The sequence below is a fragment of the Cervus canadensis genome, chromosome 32 (assembly GCF_019320065.1).
Source record: "Cervus canadensis isolate Bull #8, Minnesota chromosome 32, ASM1932006v1, whole genome shotgun sequence".
NCBI lineage: Eukaryota > Metazoa > Chordata > Mammalia > Artiodactyla > Cervidae > Cervus > Cervus canadensis.
In genome coordinates this window covers 32122149-32135842 of record NC_057417.1, presented here as the reverse complement: position 1 = coordinate 32135842, position 13694 = coordinate 32122149, and the positions used below count along the sequence as shown (strand labels likewise).

At 47.3% G+C, this 13694-nt stretch overlaps 1 protein-coding gene across 3 annotated transcripts in view; it reads right to left on the bottom strand.

The window, feature by feature from the left end:
• RNF216 (ring finger protein 216) overlaps positions 1 to 13694 on the bottom strand; it is a 113587-nt gene that overhangs the window by 60902 nt on the left and 38991 nt on the right. For all 3 annotated transcript variants that reach the window (XM_043454861.1, XM_043454862.1, XM_043454863.1), the window contains 3 exons: positions 13067 to 13204; positions 11690 to 11838; positions 11135 to 11213 (listed from right to left, as the gene is read on the bottom strand). In XM_043454861.1, the coding sequence (XP_043310796.1) occupies positions 11135 to 11213; positions 11690 to 11838; positions 13067 to 13204 (366 nt within the window). The remainder of the gene's footprint in view (positions 1 to 11134; positions 11214 to 11689; positions 11839 to 13066; positions 13205 to 13694) is intronic.

The following is a 13694-nucleotide window of genomic DNA, read 5'->3' as shown; positions in this document are numbered from 1 at the left end:
TCCAGCAATCCATTCTGGATTTCTGATGGGCAGCTCAAGTCTCTTTTCCCAGGGAGGCTGGAAAACATCAGGTCTCCATCACGTGTACAGAAGAATCTCATACCCACAGAGAAACCCCACACACAGCCCTCACTCCATGAGCCCGTTAATCGTCCCACAAGTAGCTGCTGACATTGTCCTGTTACGTCACAAATTTTCCTCATCTCTTAAGGCAGTGACTACGCCATGAAATAGAACACTTCAGTGAAGGGTCTCACCCGTTTTCAAGAGTGAGGTGCCCTCAAAGCAGCAAAGCAAAGTAGGTCAGAGCACAGACAGAATTCAAACCCATCTAGATTTCTATTTGTTTTTCAAATTACCTTGTTATGAAAAAACGGAAATACACACAAACATAAATAATATAATGAATCCCCTGTATCCATCACTCGTGTTTATAAACTACTAGCTCATGGCCAACCTTGGCTTCCCTAAACTCTGTCTGCTCTGCCATTCTCCCTCTTCCAGTACATTTTCAAAGCAAATCGGAGACTACACATCACTTCATTTGTAAATATTTCAGTTTGTATCTCTAAAAGACAAGGACTCTTAAAAAACCAACCTATCATACCAAAACCACACCTAAAAACACACAAATAATGCTAAGAAAACCCCGGATTTGATTCCTGATGTCGACACCTGCTGGCTACATGACTTTGAGGGGACAAGGGGCAGAAGGCCCCTCAAACCCAGCAGGAGCTCTACTGGTAGGTACCAGGACTTCTACGGTCTCAATTCTGATGCTTCTGGGGCTTCCCTGCGGGCTCAGGTGGTAAAGAATTCGCCTGCAATTGGGAGACTTGGGTTCGATACCTGGGTTGGGAAGATCCCCTAGAGAAGGGAAAGGCTACCCACTCCAGTATCCTGGCCTGGAGAAGTCCATGGACGTACAGTCCACTTTCGCCTCAAGAAGCCCTGACAGGACGGGCTCTGACTCTCTGCAGGGCGGCGCACCAGCTTTTCCCTGGGCTCCTCCCACTGACCTCGGCGGCCTGCCCTTGGTTTCTCAGCACCGCTCTGAGTTACCAAGGTGATTCCCAGTCCATCTTCTGAAGGGACATTAGCATGTAATACAGACGCAGAGCACAGCTTCCATGAGGCTTCCAAAGAGACGGCAGAGCTGGCTCCTTAGCCTGTTACACTGGAGACGAAGGGCAGTGGGTGACGTGGGTCTGGGTGGTCGATCCCGCCTGGCCTCTGGGGACGGGAGAGGCACTTCTCATTCTGGGTATGTTTGTCTCAAAGTCAGGGAGGACACTGAGGAGTAAAAGACCATTTACATTCTCAGCGACCACATAGCAATCAGAAAATGACCTTGAATTCAACAGTAAACATGAAATTCCACCCAGAGGCAGCTTCAGCCCAAGCTCCATTCCGACTCTGCCTGAACGTTGCTCTCTGCTGCCTCTCCCCTCGCCCACATTCCTTCTCCCTGGCACAGGCACCCAGGAGGATACAGCGTGTTTTCGTGCTTGTGTTATTACTATAGCAACAATTTTTCTTCTACCTGGAAGGCTGGAAGCCCTGCAGTGCTCTGTGCTGAGAATGCAAAGAGGGGACACTATCGCTTTGCACTCCAACACACATGCAACCCTCCTCCCTCCTCAAGGACATCACGATGAGGATCACTAAAATTAAGATCCTAACAGCTAGTGACACACAATTAGTGTAAAGACAAAAAGGAGGCAAATGACTCTATAAAAAGATATTTTGTAGATTATCAATTCTTGGAAGGATTTTTAACAGGAGGCCTTTTTTTTTTTAAACATGAGATTTCTAAAGACTCTGACTCGAAAAGCATCTTTCCTTTGATGAGGGCACAGGCATAGAAAAATGCATTAAATGATATTAGCAAAATGTCTGAAAGCACTAAACAACTAATGTGGTTTCCAGCTAAAGAGGCACTTGAGAGCTTCTGATGCCTGGACGGTGTGTGAACAGTGGTAGGCTGTTAGGAGCCTGATAAGCAATGGCCAATGGTGGCCAGAAAACTCTTGACGAAAAAGGGTCAGAGTTTCTATTTAATGAAGAGCGCAAACAGACCTGTCAATCCACAGAATCTTTTTAAATACCACAGTGTATTTTAGTAGAGACCAAAACAACACTAGACAGACAAGGAGCTGTGTCCTCCTGCTAAAGGACAGTAAAAGGCAAGGCGAGCAGCGCCCACCTCCAGGCCTGCCCGCTGAACTGCACATTGGGGTGACGGCCGAGACACAAAGGGCAGTGCCCTCCTGCGAGGACAATGGCCAACGAACGGGTCATGGAGACGAGCCACAGATTGTTAAACATCTTCCCTTTATGACCGACTCTGAGTTCTCCAGCAAAACGTATTATCTATTTTGTCTCCAGGCCTTTCCCACACTCATCTCTTTGAATAGCGTTCCCTGGGATGCCAATCCTTCTGAACAGGGATAAACAAAAAATCAACAAGAAACCCGAAGGGAGGGGACCTGGCAGTGGAGTGGCTGAGACACGGAGGGTGAACCCACGAGCAGCCTGCTTTAAGGCACAGCTCTCCCCAGGGCAGAACGGGGCTCTCCTCTCAACCTGAACGCTGGGGGCTCAAGTGACAGCAGTCATTTCTGACAGAGCAGACTGGTCAGCAAAAAATCTAGCTTCAAAAACCTATCTCCTCTCCTCTGTGGCATGCTAGTAAGAAAAGAATTTTTCTTTTTAAGAAATGAAATTTTTTGACTACATGATTTGAAAAATTAAGTGGTGGTGTCCAGTTGCTATGTCGTGTCTGACTCTTCACGACCCCATGGCCTGCAGCCCACCAGGCTTCTCCGTCCTGCACTATCTCCCGGAGTTTGCTCAAATTCATGTTCATGGAGTCAGCGATGCTATCGGAGATAAGTGCGGAGTCCTCTTTTGGCCCTCTGACAGGACTTTACAACTGTCCCCATTAGGGGAACCCTGTGATTCTGTGGTAGCAAATTCTACAAAACTCAGGGAGGAGGCGCCTCCTTCCTGTCTGGGAGGTCCTCTGCTCACCCGGGCCTGCAGAGCACCTGCACACACTTGGCGTCAGCCTCCGCCGTCCCTGAAGGGCAGCGGCTGCTTTACTGACTGAGACAAGTGACCGCCAGTGCCATCACTTTATCCCGTTTAAGGCAACTCCCCACCCCAGCCCCCGGCATAGATTTATATAGAGATATAACTGACAAGCCACTCACAAAAGCTCCATCAAACAGGTGCAACTGTCCTCATTTGACAGATAAAGGAAATGTGGCTCAGGAGATGACGTATCTACCCAGGTCATGATGCCGAAAAGAGGAACAGCTCGGATTAAGCAAGAGAGGTTTAAGAGCAAAAGCCTCGTGTTAACCACTCCTCCAGACTGTCTGCTTAGCTGCCTCGGGACCAAAAGCTAGGGCACCCAGCAAAGGGCTGGCCCTGGATCAGGGGCGTTGAAGAACACTTCTCATGCAACTGTGTTCAAAAAGAACTCTCAAAACAGATAATTTACCAATACAGCCCAGCAAAAAAAGTACTTGTCCCCTGCAATGCTGACCCAGGAGAGAGTAAAGGCTCTTCATCCTGAACTGAACAGGAAGTTCTGTGATCTGCCCCTAGAAGGTGGCAACATCTTAACCATTTAAAGCTGCTTCATTAAGAAGCGCTTCACTTCTCTGAGGGCATGACAGAGGGATGCCCATTTCCTGGGGGCGAGGAAAGTCGGCAAAAACCCAAGGCCCAGGCTGCTGCTCTGCCCTCAGGCCCCGAAGTCTACCATGACAGCTCATGTCTGGCCCACCGTGGCTCTGAAATGCCCTTCACCACCTGCTGGAAAGGTAGCAGCTGACTTCTGAGTGTCGAGGGGAGAGATCTGAGGGGCTGCGCTAGCCCCCGCTCACCAGTCCCCTAACTTTGGATACCTCGCAGGTGCTGTCCCAGACGCCCACAAAAGCAGATACGCAGCAGAGTGAGTCATCTGACTGCTTTGATTGCTCAGTGAATGTAAAAGTTATGCTGACACTATACAATGTACTATGTATACAACGGCATTGTATCTAACGGTTATATACAGACTTAATTAAAAAATACTTTATTGCCAACGAATGTAACCATCACCTGAGCCTTCAGCGAGTCCATAATCCTTGTGTGAGAGCAATATCAAAGATCACTGATTACAGATCACCATAACAAATATAATAATCAAAGTCTGAAATAAGGCAAGAATTACCAAGATATGCCAGAGACACAAAGTGAGCAAATGCTGTTGGAAAAATAGCAACAGACTTGCTCAATGCAGGGCTGACAGAAGACTTCCATTTGTAAAAAAAATAAAAAACTGCAGTATCTGTGAAGTGTAATAAAATGAGGTATGACTATATAAGAATAAAAACTATTTCTGTACAGTTGAGGGGAAGCAAAAATAAATGTTTTATTCATATTGGCATTTCAGTTTAATGCAAGCATATTTTTACCTTTCCCTATTTTGGGTACATATCTGTCTCCTTTTAAAATAACTATTGCAAACAACAGCAGAGATGGTATTTATTTAAGTTTTATTAGGGAAGGCAGAGAAGGAAGAGGAAAGCAATATTTGCTTTTCGTTGTCTTTATTCTTCCTGGAAACACACAAATACACATCCCTAACTGGAAGATCTAGCTTCTCAAACACAGTGCTTAATGTGCTAAGATGTCAAGGAAAGAAGTGTGTGGATTTGAGATGCCTATGATGAACAGACTCACTATGCTATTCACTGCGCGTAATTTTAAAAACTGGAAGCTGACAAAAATATTAAGACAAAGAGAGTTAAATCCTGAAACCTCGCTGCTGTAACGCCAGCCCCGCTTAGCGCTCAGCAGGGGATGGCTCACAGGGATGGCCTTTGGGATCCACTCTGGGCTGTGTGTGGTGGCAGGGTGGCCCCACTTTGGGTTCTCAGCACTACCACTTTCCCTCAATGGACACTTCCTTGGATGACTCTGGGACCCATGGGAGCCTAGGGCCTCGCAAAGCCTTCCCGTCACACCTGCACACCGCTGCAGCCTGAGCTCTTAAGTGCTTCAGCCAGAGCCCCCGGGGCTCTGAAGGAAGTGATGCCTCGGGAGAAGCAGGGGCAGCTGAAGGCTGAGGAGGAGTTCCCACCCCACCTCACTCCTGTGGACTTGCATCATGCAGCGTGGACTTCCACACCAGTAGATGAGCCCTCATCTGGTGATTTAAAAATCCTTTTGTTATCCAGACATTTGGTTCTTCTCAACATTACTCCCTGAATAAAGGTCCTCCCTCAGAGTGGGAACAAGAGGATCAGGCTTCATTCACGTCTAGACAAATGTAAAGGGCTGTGCTCAGCACAGGAGTCAGCTGACTGGCTGGGCCCCAAATGACAGTGTGGCTGATGAGTGCCAGGGCCCACTGCCGCAGCGGACCGCCCTGGCACCGCCAGCTGGCCCAGGCTCTTAATGAGTGCCAGCGGCCCACTGCCGCAGCGGACCGCCCCGGCACCGCCAGCTGGCCCAGCTCGTTTACACCCCCCTCCGCAGCCCCTGAGCTCCTGCCGGCAACTGCAGATGCCCGTTTTTCAGCAGCACACTGGTCACCGCAGACGTGAGCTTTGGTGACATTTTACTGCTGTCGAGTCAGTTAACACTGAAAGCTACCAAGGACAGGAAGGGGCCTGGAAAGCATGAAAAAAGATGAGCAGAGAAGAAGCTGGCAGGTGAGAAAGATACATAAAAACAAGGGGAAGTGATCCTGGGAAAAGATGAGAGGTTACACAACCCCGTTCACATTCTCGGGTTCCACTAAAAGACATCAAGCAAAGGGGTCTTCACAGTTATTCTGATTAAAGTTTCACCACCCAGCCATCTCCCTAACAGCACCAGCTTCATGAGTGCTCCTAAACCTCTACCTGTGGCCCCGGCTACCTTTCTGCAAAGCTCTTCTTACACCTCTGAGCTTATGGAGCAAAGTCACAATTCTAGACAGGTAGAAAGAGGCCCAACAGGGAAATTTCTGACCCTAAAAAACATTCCAGAAGCACCACATTCAAATCTCTTCTTAATTTAATACCCTGCAGTCCCAGCTCAAACACATCCAATCCACTCCTAAAAGCGGCATGTTAAAAACAAACTGATGAATTCTTTATCTGAGAATATACAGGATGCTGAGGGCCTTGACAAAAGCATTCCACCACATCAATGAAACAAAGACTCTCCACATTTCATCAAAGACACACTGTCTTACTCTTCCGGGATCTCATGGGAGTAATTCCAGGCATTCACGCCCTCCTCCAGATAATGCATTCATATAAATGCCTCATCTCGGAGTGACAAGCTACTGGAAATTTAACTGGAGTTCAGGTTGCTGACAGTGACACTGCAATAGGGGAGCAGATGCCCTTAGTCTCAAAAGGGCCAAACTAGCCTGTGGCTTATTTCTTGAAGAGGAGGAATCCTGAAGGATGAATGGCTGGTTCAGCCATCTAGCTGAAGAGAAAGTACATCATCAGGAGAACAGGTACAACTGAAAAAGGTAACAGCATCTGCCCTAACAGCAATGACACCTCTGATGTTAAATTCTGAATGAGCAGAGTGGTCTGCTTTGGTACTAAACCTGAAAGAATTCTGTCAGTTCTCCTGACTAGACTGTTTCGCTGACACACACACTTTTGAAATGCCCAAGAGAAAACCTTTCCTCATGGAGTGTTAGTGCCACCTTGTGGCGAATCTCTCCATGGCTCCTAGAAGAGGAAATGACAACCCATTCCAGTACTCTTGCCTGGGAAATCCCATGGAGAGAGGAGCCTGGCGGGCTACACTCCATGGGGTCACAAAGAGTTGGACACAACTGAGCATGCACACATACACAGCAACATTTTACTTTTAAGTTCTCCCTTCTTTTCAAAGGATAGGTGGCAAGTTCTTGGTAAGCATTAACTGTTAACCGGCTGTCGCTGCCTCAGGTCCCTCGAGAGAGCTTTCCCTTCATTTCTCACACTGGGCCAAACACAAGTCTAGACCGCGAACGCTCCTGTGCGCAAGTGAGGATCAAGTCCTGCAGCACACTGCAATGGACAGACTGTGCGATGCAGTCTCTTCACTGCAAAGCACTACTGAGGGATATCAAAAGTTGTGAACCACTGGAAAGGTTATTTTCAACTTAGACAGTAAGACTCCTAAGGTCATACTTTCCCTAAACTCACCCATAAATTGCCTCCGGTGACCTCACTCCTACAGGGCCTCACTCCAGCCCCCTTGAGTTCCCACATTCCATCCCGTTTTCCCCCAGGACTCCCTCCTTTCAATGTTTCTTACTCCTAACTCCAAAACCTTCCTACAGCCTAGATCTCCCCTGTGCTCCTGACCACAGTCACATTCCAAATAAATACTGAGCACCTGATGTGTGCCAGGCCCTGGGAAAAGGACACTTACTGAATACTTCCAGTCTCAAAACTCAACATGTCCAAAACAGAGCTGATCGCCTCTCCTGGAACCTTTTTCTAATCTACTTCCAATTCTGTGTGAACAGTATCATCATCCACTCAGAGGTTCAAACCAGAAAAATGAGTCATCCAGGTTTCTGCCCACCCCCATATCAAACTACCTCTTTCTAATCCTCTCTCTCTACTGTCTGTCCTTTTCTCCACTCCCACTGTTAGTTCTGGTTCTCATGATCTGTACCAGTCAGAATGTGCTAGGTTTGCTGCTGGAACAAACTCAAAATTCAATAGCTCAAAACAAACTTATTTGTACACGTCTATCTTGGCAGAAGGAAAAGACAGTGAAAGATATGCTCTCTCTCCTTTTGAAATTGGGGTAAAAACAACAAACGTGGATTCTACCTTATTCAAGGTAGACTGAAAGACTGAAGGCAAGTGGAGGGGACGACAGAGGATGAGATGGTTGGATGGTATCACCAACTCAATGGACATGAGTTTGAGCAAACTCCAGGAGACCGTGAAGGACAAGGAAGCCTGGCGTGCTGCAGTCCCTGGGGTTGCAAAGAGTCAGCCACAACTTAGTGACTGGACAACTACCTTATTAACACATTTTAAGTGTACAGTTCAGTACATTAACTACATGGGCACTGCTGTGTGGCATATCTCTAGAACTTCTTCTCCATTTTGTGTGACTGAAATTCAGGGAACCCGTGTCCCCTGCACTGGCAAGCAGATTCCGAATCACTGGACTGCCAGGGTTGTTCTAGACTGGCCTTTTACAGGGAAAAGCCTTCACCAATCAATCAGGCAATAGGTTATGGAGGACTCTCAAACTTCTCTGGATGCACCTTCTCTAGACTTATGCCTGTAAATTTCCAATTTAGAGAGGTTTTCTTTTTCGGGAGTTTGCAGTCTCTTGCTCCCTCTGGTGTCTGTCTGCAGTACTGCAGGTTCTCGGGAGCCGCTGTAAGACGCCCGGCTCTTTCTTGTTCTCAGTAACCTTTAAGTGACCTTCCCAGGTGGCGTGGTGGGTAAACGACCTGCATGCGATGCAGGAGATGCAGGTTCCATCCCTGGGTCGGGAACATCACCTGGAAGAGGGCATGGCAACCCTCCCCAGTATTCTTGCCTGGAGAGTCCCATGGACAGAGGAGACTGGTGGGCTTGAGGTCCATGGGGTCACAAAGACTCAGACATGACTGAAGTGACTGAGCAAGCAACCCTTGGGCATCGAGAGTACGGTGGGTCTCATCAGTGCTCAGAGTTGGGCAAGAGAGAAACCAGCCCCTTAAAGAGCACTCCACTCCCCAAAAGCTGGAACACTGGGTATGTGTGTCCCACTTTTCGTTTCCCCTCAAGGCAAAAGCTCAGAGATGTAACGGCCTCTCTCTGCTACACTACGAGTCCTTGGGAACAGCAGCAAGCCTCTCAGCTCTTTGTTCCCAGAGGCCTCCAGGCATCTGGAGTATGCAGGGCCCTGTCAGGGCTGAATCAAGTGAGACAGAAACCAGTCCCCTGGGCAGTAACCCAAAAAACAAACACTGGATGCACGTTCCAACTCTTCCCTTTTCCAAGCAGAAGCTGGGAATTGGGGTTTTCTCCTGCTCTCTCTACACTAAGCCAAGGAAAGTGGCAAAGGTGAGTGAACGTTTGCTAGTCCAAACCACTGCCTTTGTCCTCGGTGATCTGAAAACTGGTGCTCCCTCCTGGCCGTGCTTAGACTCAGGAAAGATACAAGCCAGCCCCTTGGGGAAGTTCTCTGAGAAGTCTGAGTGTCAGATGTGTGTCCCAAGTCTGCTCGTCACCTCTCCAAGGGGATGTGAGGAGTTGGGCGTTTCCTCCATGTGTGCCCCATGTGCTGGGGAAGGACTCTGGGGTGAGTTCCACTAATATCCTACCAGCTGACTGCGCTGTCTGGAGTACAGGAGCCGTGTAACTGGTTTTCAGATTTCTCACAAGGGTCCGGTCCATGTATTGTTAAATCAGTGTTTCTGGGGGTGGGGGGAGGAGAGTTTAGGGCTACCTATTCCATCACCTTGCTGACATCACTTCTAAGCATACGTTTTACCACGCTTCCTGCAAGTGACCTCTCATCCACACTCACACTGCATTGGCCCACAGAAGCTACACGGCCCTCTCCAAGTTTGGCAGGGGGTGTATGTTCCTCCCACAGAGAGGAAGCAGAATACTCCGTTTTTCTGCCTAGGGTCTTAACAGCCTGAAGGAAGCTTCTGCTGACATCCAGGCTGGATATCTCAGATACTCACGGGGCACTGTTTCAGACTCCCACATACCTTGACACCTTCCTGTAACTGTCTTTGGCCTTCCAAATCATACATAAGCACTTTAACTGGCAGAGTCTAATTTGGCATCATATCAGGAAATATAATTTCTAGCTCAAGCTTAGCAATTCATGGAGACTCCCGAGGAGGGCAGGTGACAATGATGTGCAGCTTTCACCTAGATCACTCAACAGCCAGACCAACCTCTGCTGTTTCAGCCCCAGCCCCCGCCTCAGGATGGTGCTGAAGGCCTGCATGCACGGCCCCGGCCCCTCCCAGCTCGTGGGCCTGAGCCTTTCTCGTCACACTCCCCGTACCAGTCGCGTCCAGGAGGGGACTGCTCTCTGGACCCTGAACATTCCACATCTTCACTTTCACGTCACTCCCACCCTTTCCTTCCTGTGGCTGCTGCCTCCTTGCTCTCTGTGTCCTAGTTCAGGTCCCACCTTCCCAGGCATTCTAGTGGTGGACACACTGGAACCACACAGGACAGTCAGCTACTCTGCTTTCTTAGTTTCAAGATGCCAGAGACTACAGCCTGGGATGGGGACAAATTACTCAATGGATACATCAACTGTAAGAAAATACCCAGATTTCACCCAGAAATAATGTTGAAAACAAAATGAGTAAGGTTTTAGTCTGTCAGTCTAGCTTCTCCTTCCTTTTCCAATATCCACTTTCATTTCTTCACTTTCCAAAAGGGCAGGGGGTGGGGGAGATTTTAACATTCAACTCTGCTCATTCTATTTTAGGAAAATGGCTGAAAATATACTTGTCTAGCTAGATGCCAATACTATATTCCTTAAAAACTTTAAAATGGCTTATATAAACGGTTGACAAATTTCAAGACACTCTCAGCTCACGAAGTAGGAGTCAAAGAAGAAAGACTTTCAGCAGCAAGGTGTTTGGACAGCTTTGGTCTCACCCTACACGAGCAGTCCATATGAGAACAGCTGAGGAAGTTGTCTACCAGATGTGACAGAGATGCCACCATGGTGCCCAGTTCTGTTAATCAAAGAAGTACCATGTGGACTTTGAAGGTGGCAAGATGTGTGTGAACGCACATGTGAAAAGAAGTATTTAAGCACAACAGGATGGGGAGAGAGCAAGCAAGAAAAATACTGGCACAGTGGAAAAACACAAAAGCCTTCACATTCTACACTACAGTATCTGCCCTTGAGGAAGACGGTATAAACCAGGCATCCAGAGCTTTGTGATTAAATTCTGTAGGTGGCCCCCATCTCTGAAACAAAGTCAACCACCTCACAAGGGAGCAAATTCATCTGCTTTCATGCAAAGGAGAGCACTCCAATCCTTCTCAGGGGTCAGCATGCAGATGACCAGCAGGGACTGTGCCACTAAGGCAGTCCATAATACCAAATTCAAATGTGAGTCTAGAAAAGGCATTTGCCTCCCTACCTTTCGACAGCGAGGATTGGGACAACTGAACCTCTTCACGTCGCTGTCCAACAGAGCAGGAAAGCTGCAGGAGGGGCACCTACAATCAGAACAGCAGAAGGAAGGAGACTCAGAACACTGAAGTCTGACTGCTCATTCTAAGACGGAGTTTTCAGCTGGACAGCCACACCTCTCTTTTACTCCTCACTTTTCTTTAAAACACAGACTCAGGCTCTCTCTGCTGGCTCTCACCAGGAAATGCAGGTGCCATTCTGAGTCCTGCCTCAGTGCAAACCACTCAGTAAACATACCTTTCTGGGAACCCTACACACGTCACCTCTCTTCTAACTCAATGCACAAGGACTACACCTAGAAGCCAGATGATTAAGAGGTGCCATGGAATGGAAGTAAAAATCTGAACTGCAGATCTTTCCATTAATAAAATTATTATTTCAAAGCAAGAAATGCCAGAAAATTTGCAGCTAGGGCTCTGCCATAGAACTTCACTGTCAAAATGAAAGGGCCCAGGCAGTCTCAGTCTTCCTAACGAGGAACGAGCTGACTCTGAGAACTCACCTGACAAGCTCATCAGCGTAGGCTGCTGCAACTTCCTCCTCTGCTTTTCGCTCATAGTATTTACACAGGATGGTCTGGGGAAGCACCTTCTCCAGTTCACTGGCTGGGAATGAGCATGTGCAGCTGCCCTCCATGCAGCTGAGCTCTGACTAGAATGACACCGCCAGGAGAAAAAGGGGGAAAAATTTAACCCAACTTTTCAGAAGCACACACACAAAAATTTCAGTGGTTAAATGCATCTTTCAATGCAAAGAAAATAAACAGTGGTTCAGAACACAGACTCTGAGACGGTGAAGGTCCCCTCTTCTGTCCCTTCTTCTCTGAGAAAGCACTCTCAAAATAAGGAAACCAAGAAATAAAAACACGAAGTCCATCTCTGATTCCACCTGAGGACCTCTACCAGTCTAAACCAGAATATATGAAGATGGGAAGTAGATAAGGACAGGTAAATGGCTTAGCAGATTAGAGGAGGAACATTCTAGCTCAGGTCTGAAAAGAAGGTACTCAAGATAAGCAAGCTGACTCTCCCTCTAGTTCCTGGAAAAGCTGGAGGTCCGAACCTCTCGCTCGGCAGAGGTGAGTGGGAGGAGGGGCGGGGACTGATACAAAGCTAGTGCACACTCCAGAGAGGACAGTACAGTGTAAACAAGACTCTTCTGTGCACTGGGAAATTAAAAAATCACGTGGCTCGTTTATTGTGATACATATTTTACTGCAGTGGCCTGGAACTGAACTTGCAATATCTTTAAGTATGCCTATATCCTGCTAATCATTTACAACCACTCTCTCAGCCCTTGACTAAACTACAACTGATTTCAGAATAACTGATATCAAGTAGTTTGACTACTGGTGGAGCACTTATGAAAAGCAATTGTGGTTTTCGAGTGTTCGTTAAGACAGAACAAACTCTGAATTCTATATTGTGTTATGCTGGTGTAAAGAGAAACTGACTTTGCACAGAGAAATATAATCTTGCATAAAATATTATTCATTTTAATACAACTGTATAAAATCTTTTAAAATTTTTGTTAAAAAAAATACTACTTTGCAGCCTCATATATTTAATACAGGCTGCAGGATTCTCTCTTGGTGTTTATCCTTCATTTTATTTGTGAACAGGAAGAAGAGTGAAGAAGTTGGTGCTCCTATGAGCCAGGCATGAGAGCATCAAGAATTAAACCGTTCCCTGAAAAGAAATCTACTGTGCTTAGGACCAACATAATCACACAAATCAGAGGCTGTAGAGGAATCACACGTATCAGCATGTCTTAGCAGGGTTCCACCTCATCCCAGAAAAGGCACTTCCATGAGGCATTTACACTTGTCTATAAATGCGGTCTCCACAGACGCCGTGTGGACACACTGCATCAGTCTTACCTTCCCAGATCCAAAGACAGCCTCTTGGGCGTATCTGATGAGACACTCCTTGCAGAATAAGTGAGCGTCAGCACACTGCGTCAGCTCCTCGAAGGGAAACTCCCCGTAGCAGCAGCGGCACTCAATCAGCTGGCCATCCTGGAGCGGGCAGAGACACGTGAGAGCCCCACACGGAGGTGGGGGAGGCAGCCATGTTTCACACTCCCCACCCAAACACTCGGAGTGAAAAGCAATCCCGAGAAGCCACAGGACAATGATGAGCTGTTTCCTGCTGTAGAAATCTAGCTTAAGATGCCAGTACAAATATGAATACATATTAACAGCTAAAGACAGTGTGATTTTCACGTTTTTTGGGGGGTATTCTTTGGCACCGTCCTTTGTATAAAGTTACCATATTCATGAATTTCACTGTACTGGCAGGATTATAACATCTGTAATCAGATGCTAACAGTCAGGAACAAGGGGCATGTGGGATATTATCTTAAAACGTTTCAAAAGTTGCATTTTGCATCTTGTTATAAGACAAGAGTGGACGGGGTTGTGTCTCAGTCCGAGCTTTATCTTAAGGGACTACTGAAGCCATACAAAGCAGCATTTGAAGTTCTGTGAATACCAGGAAACTTACCCT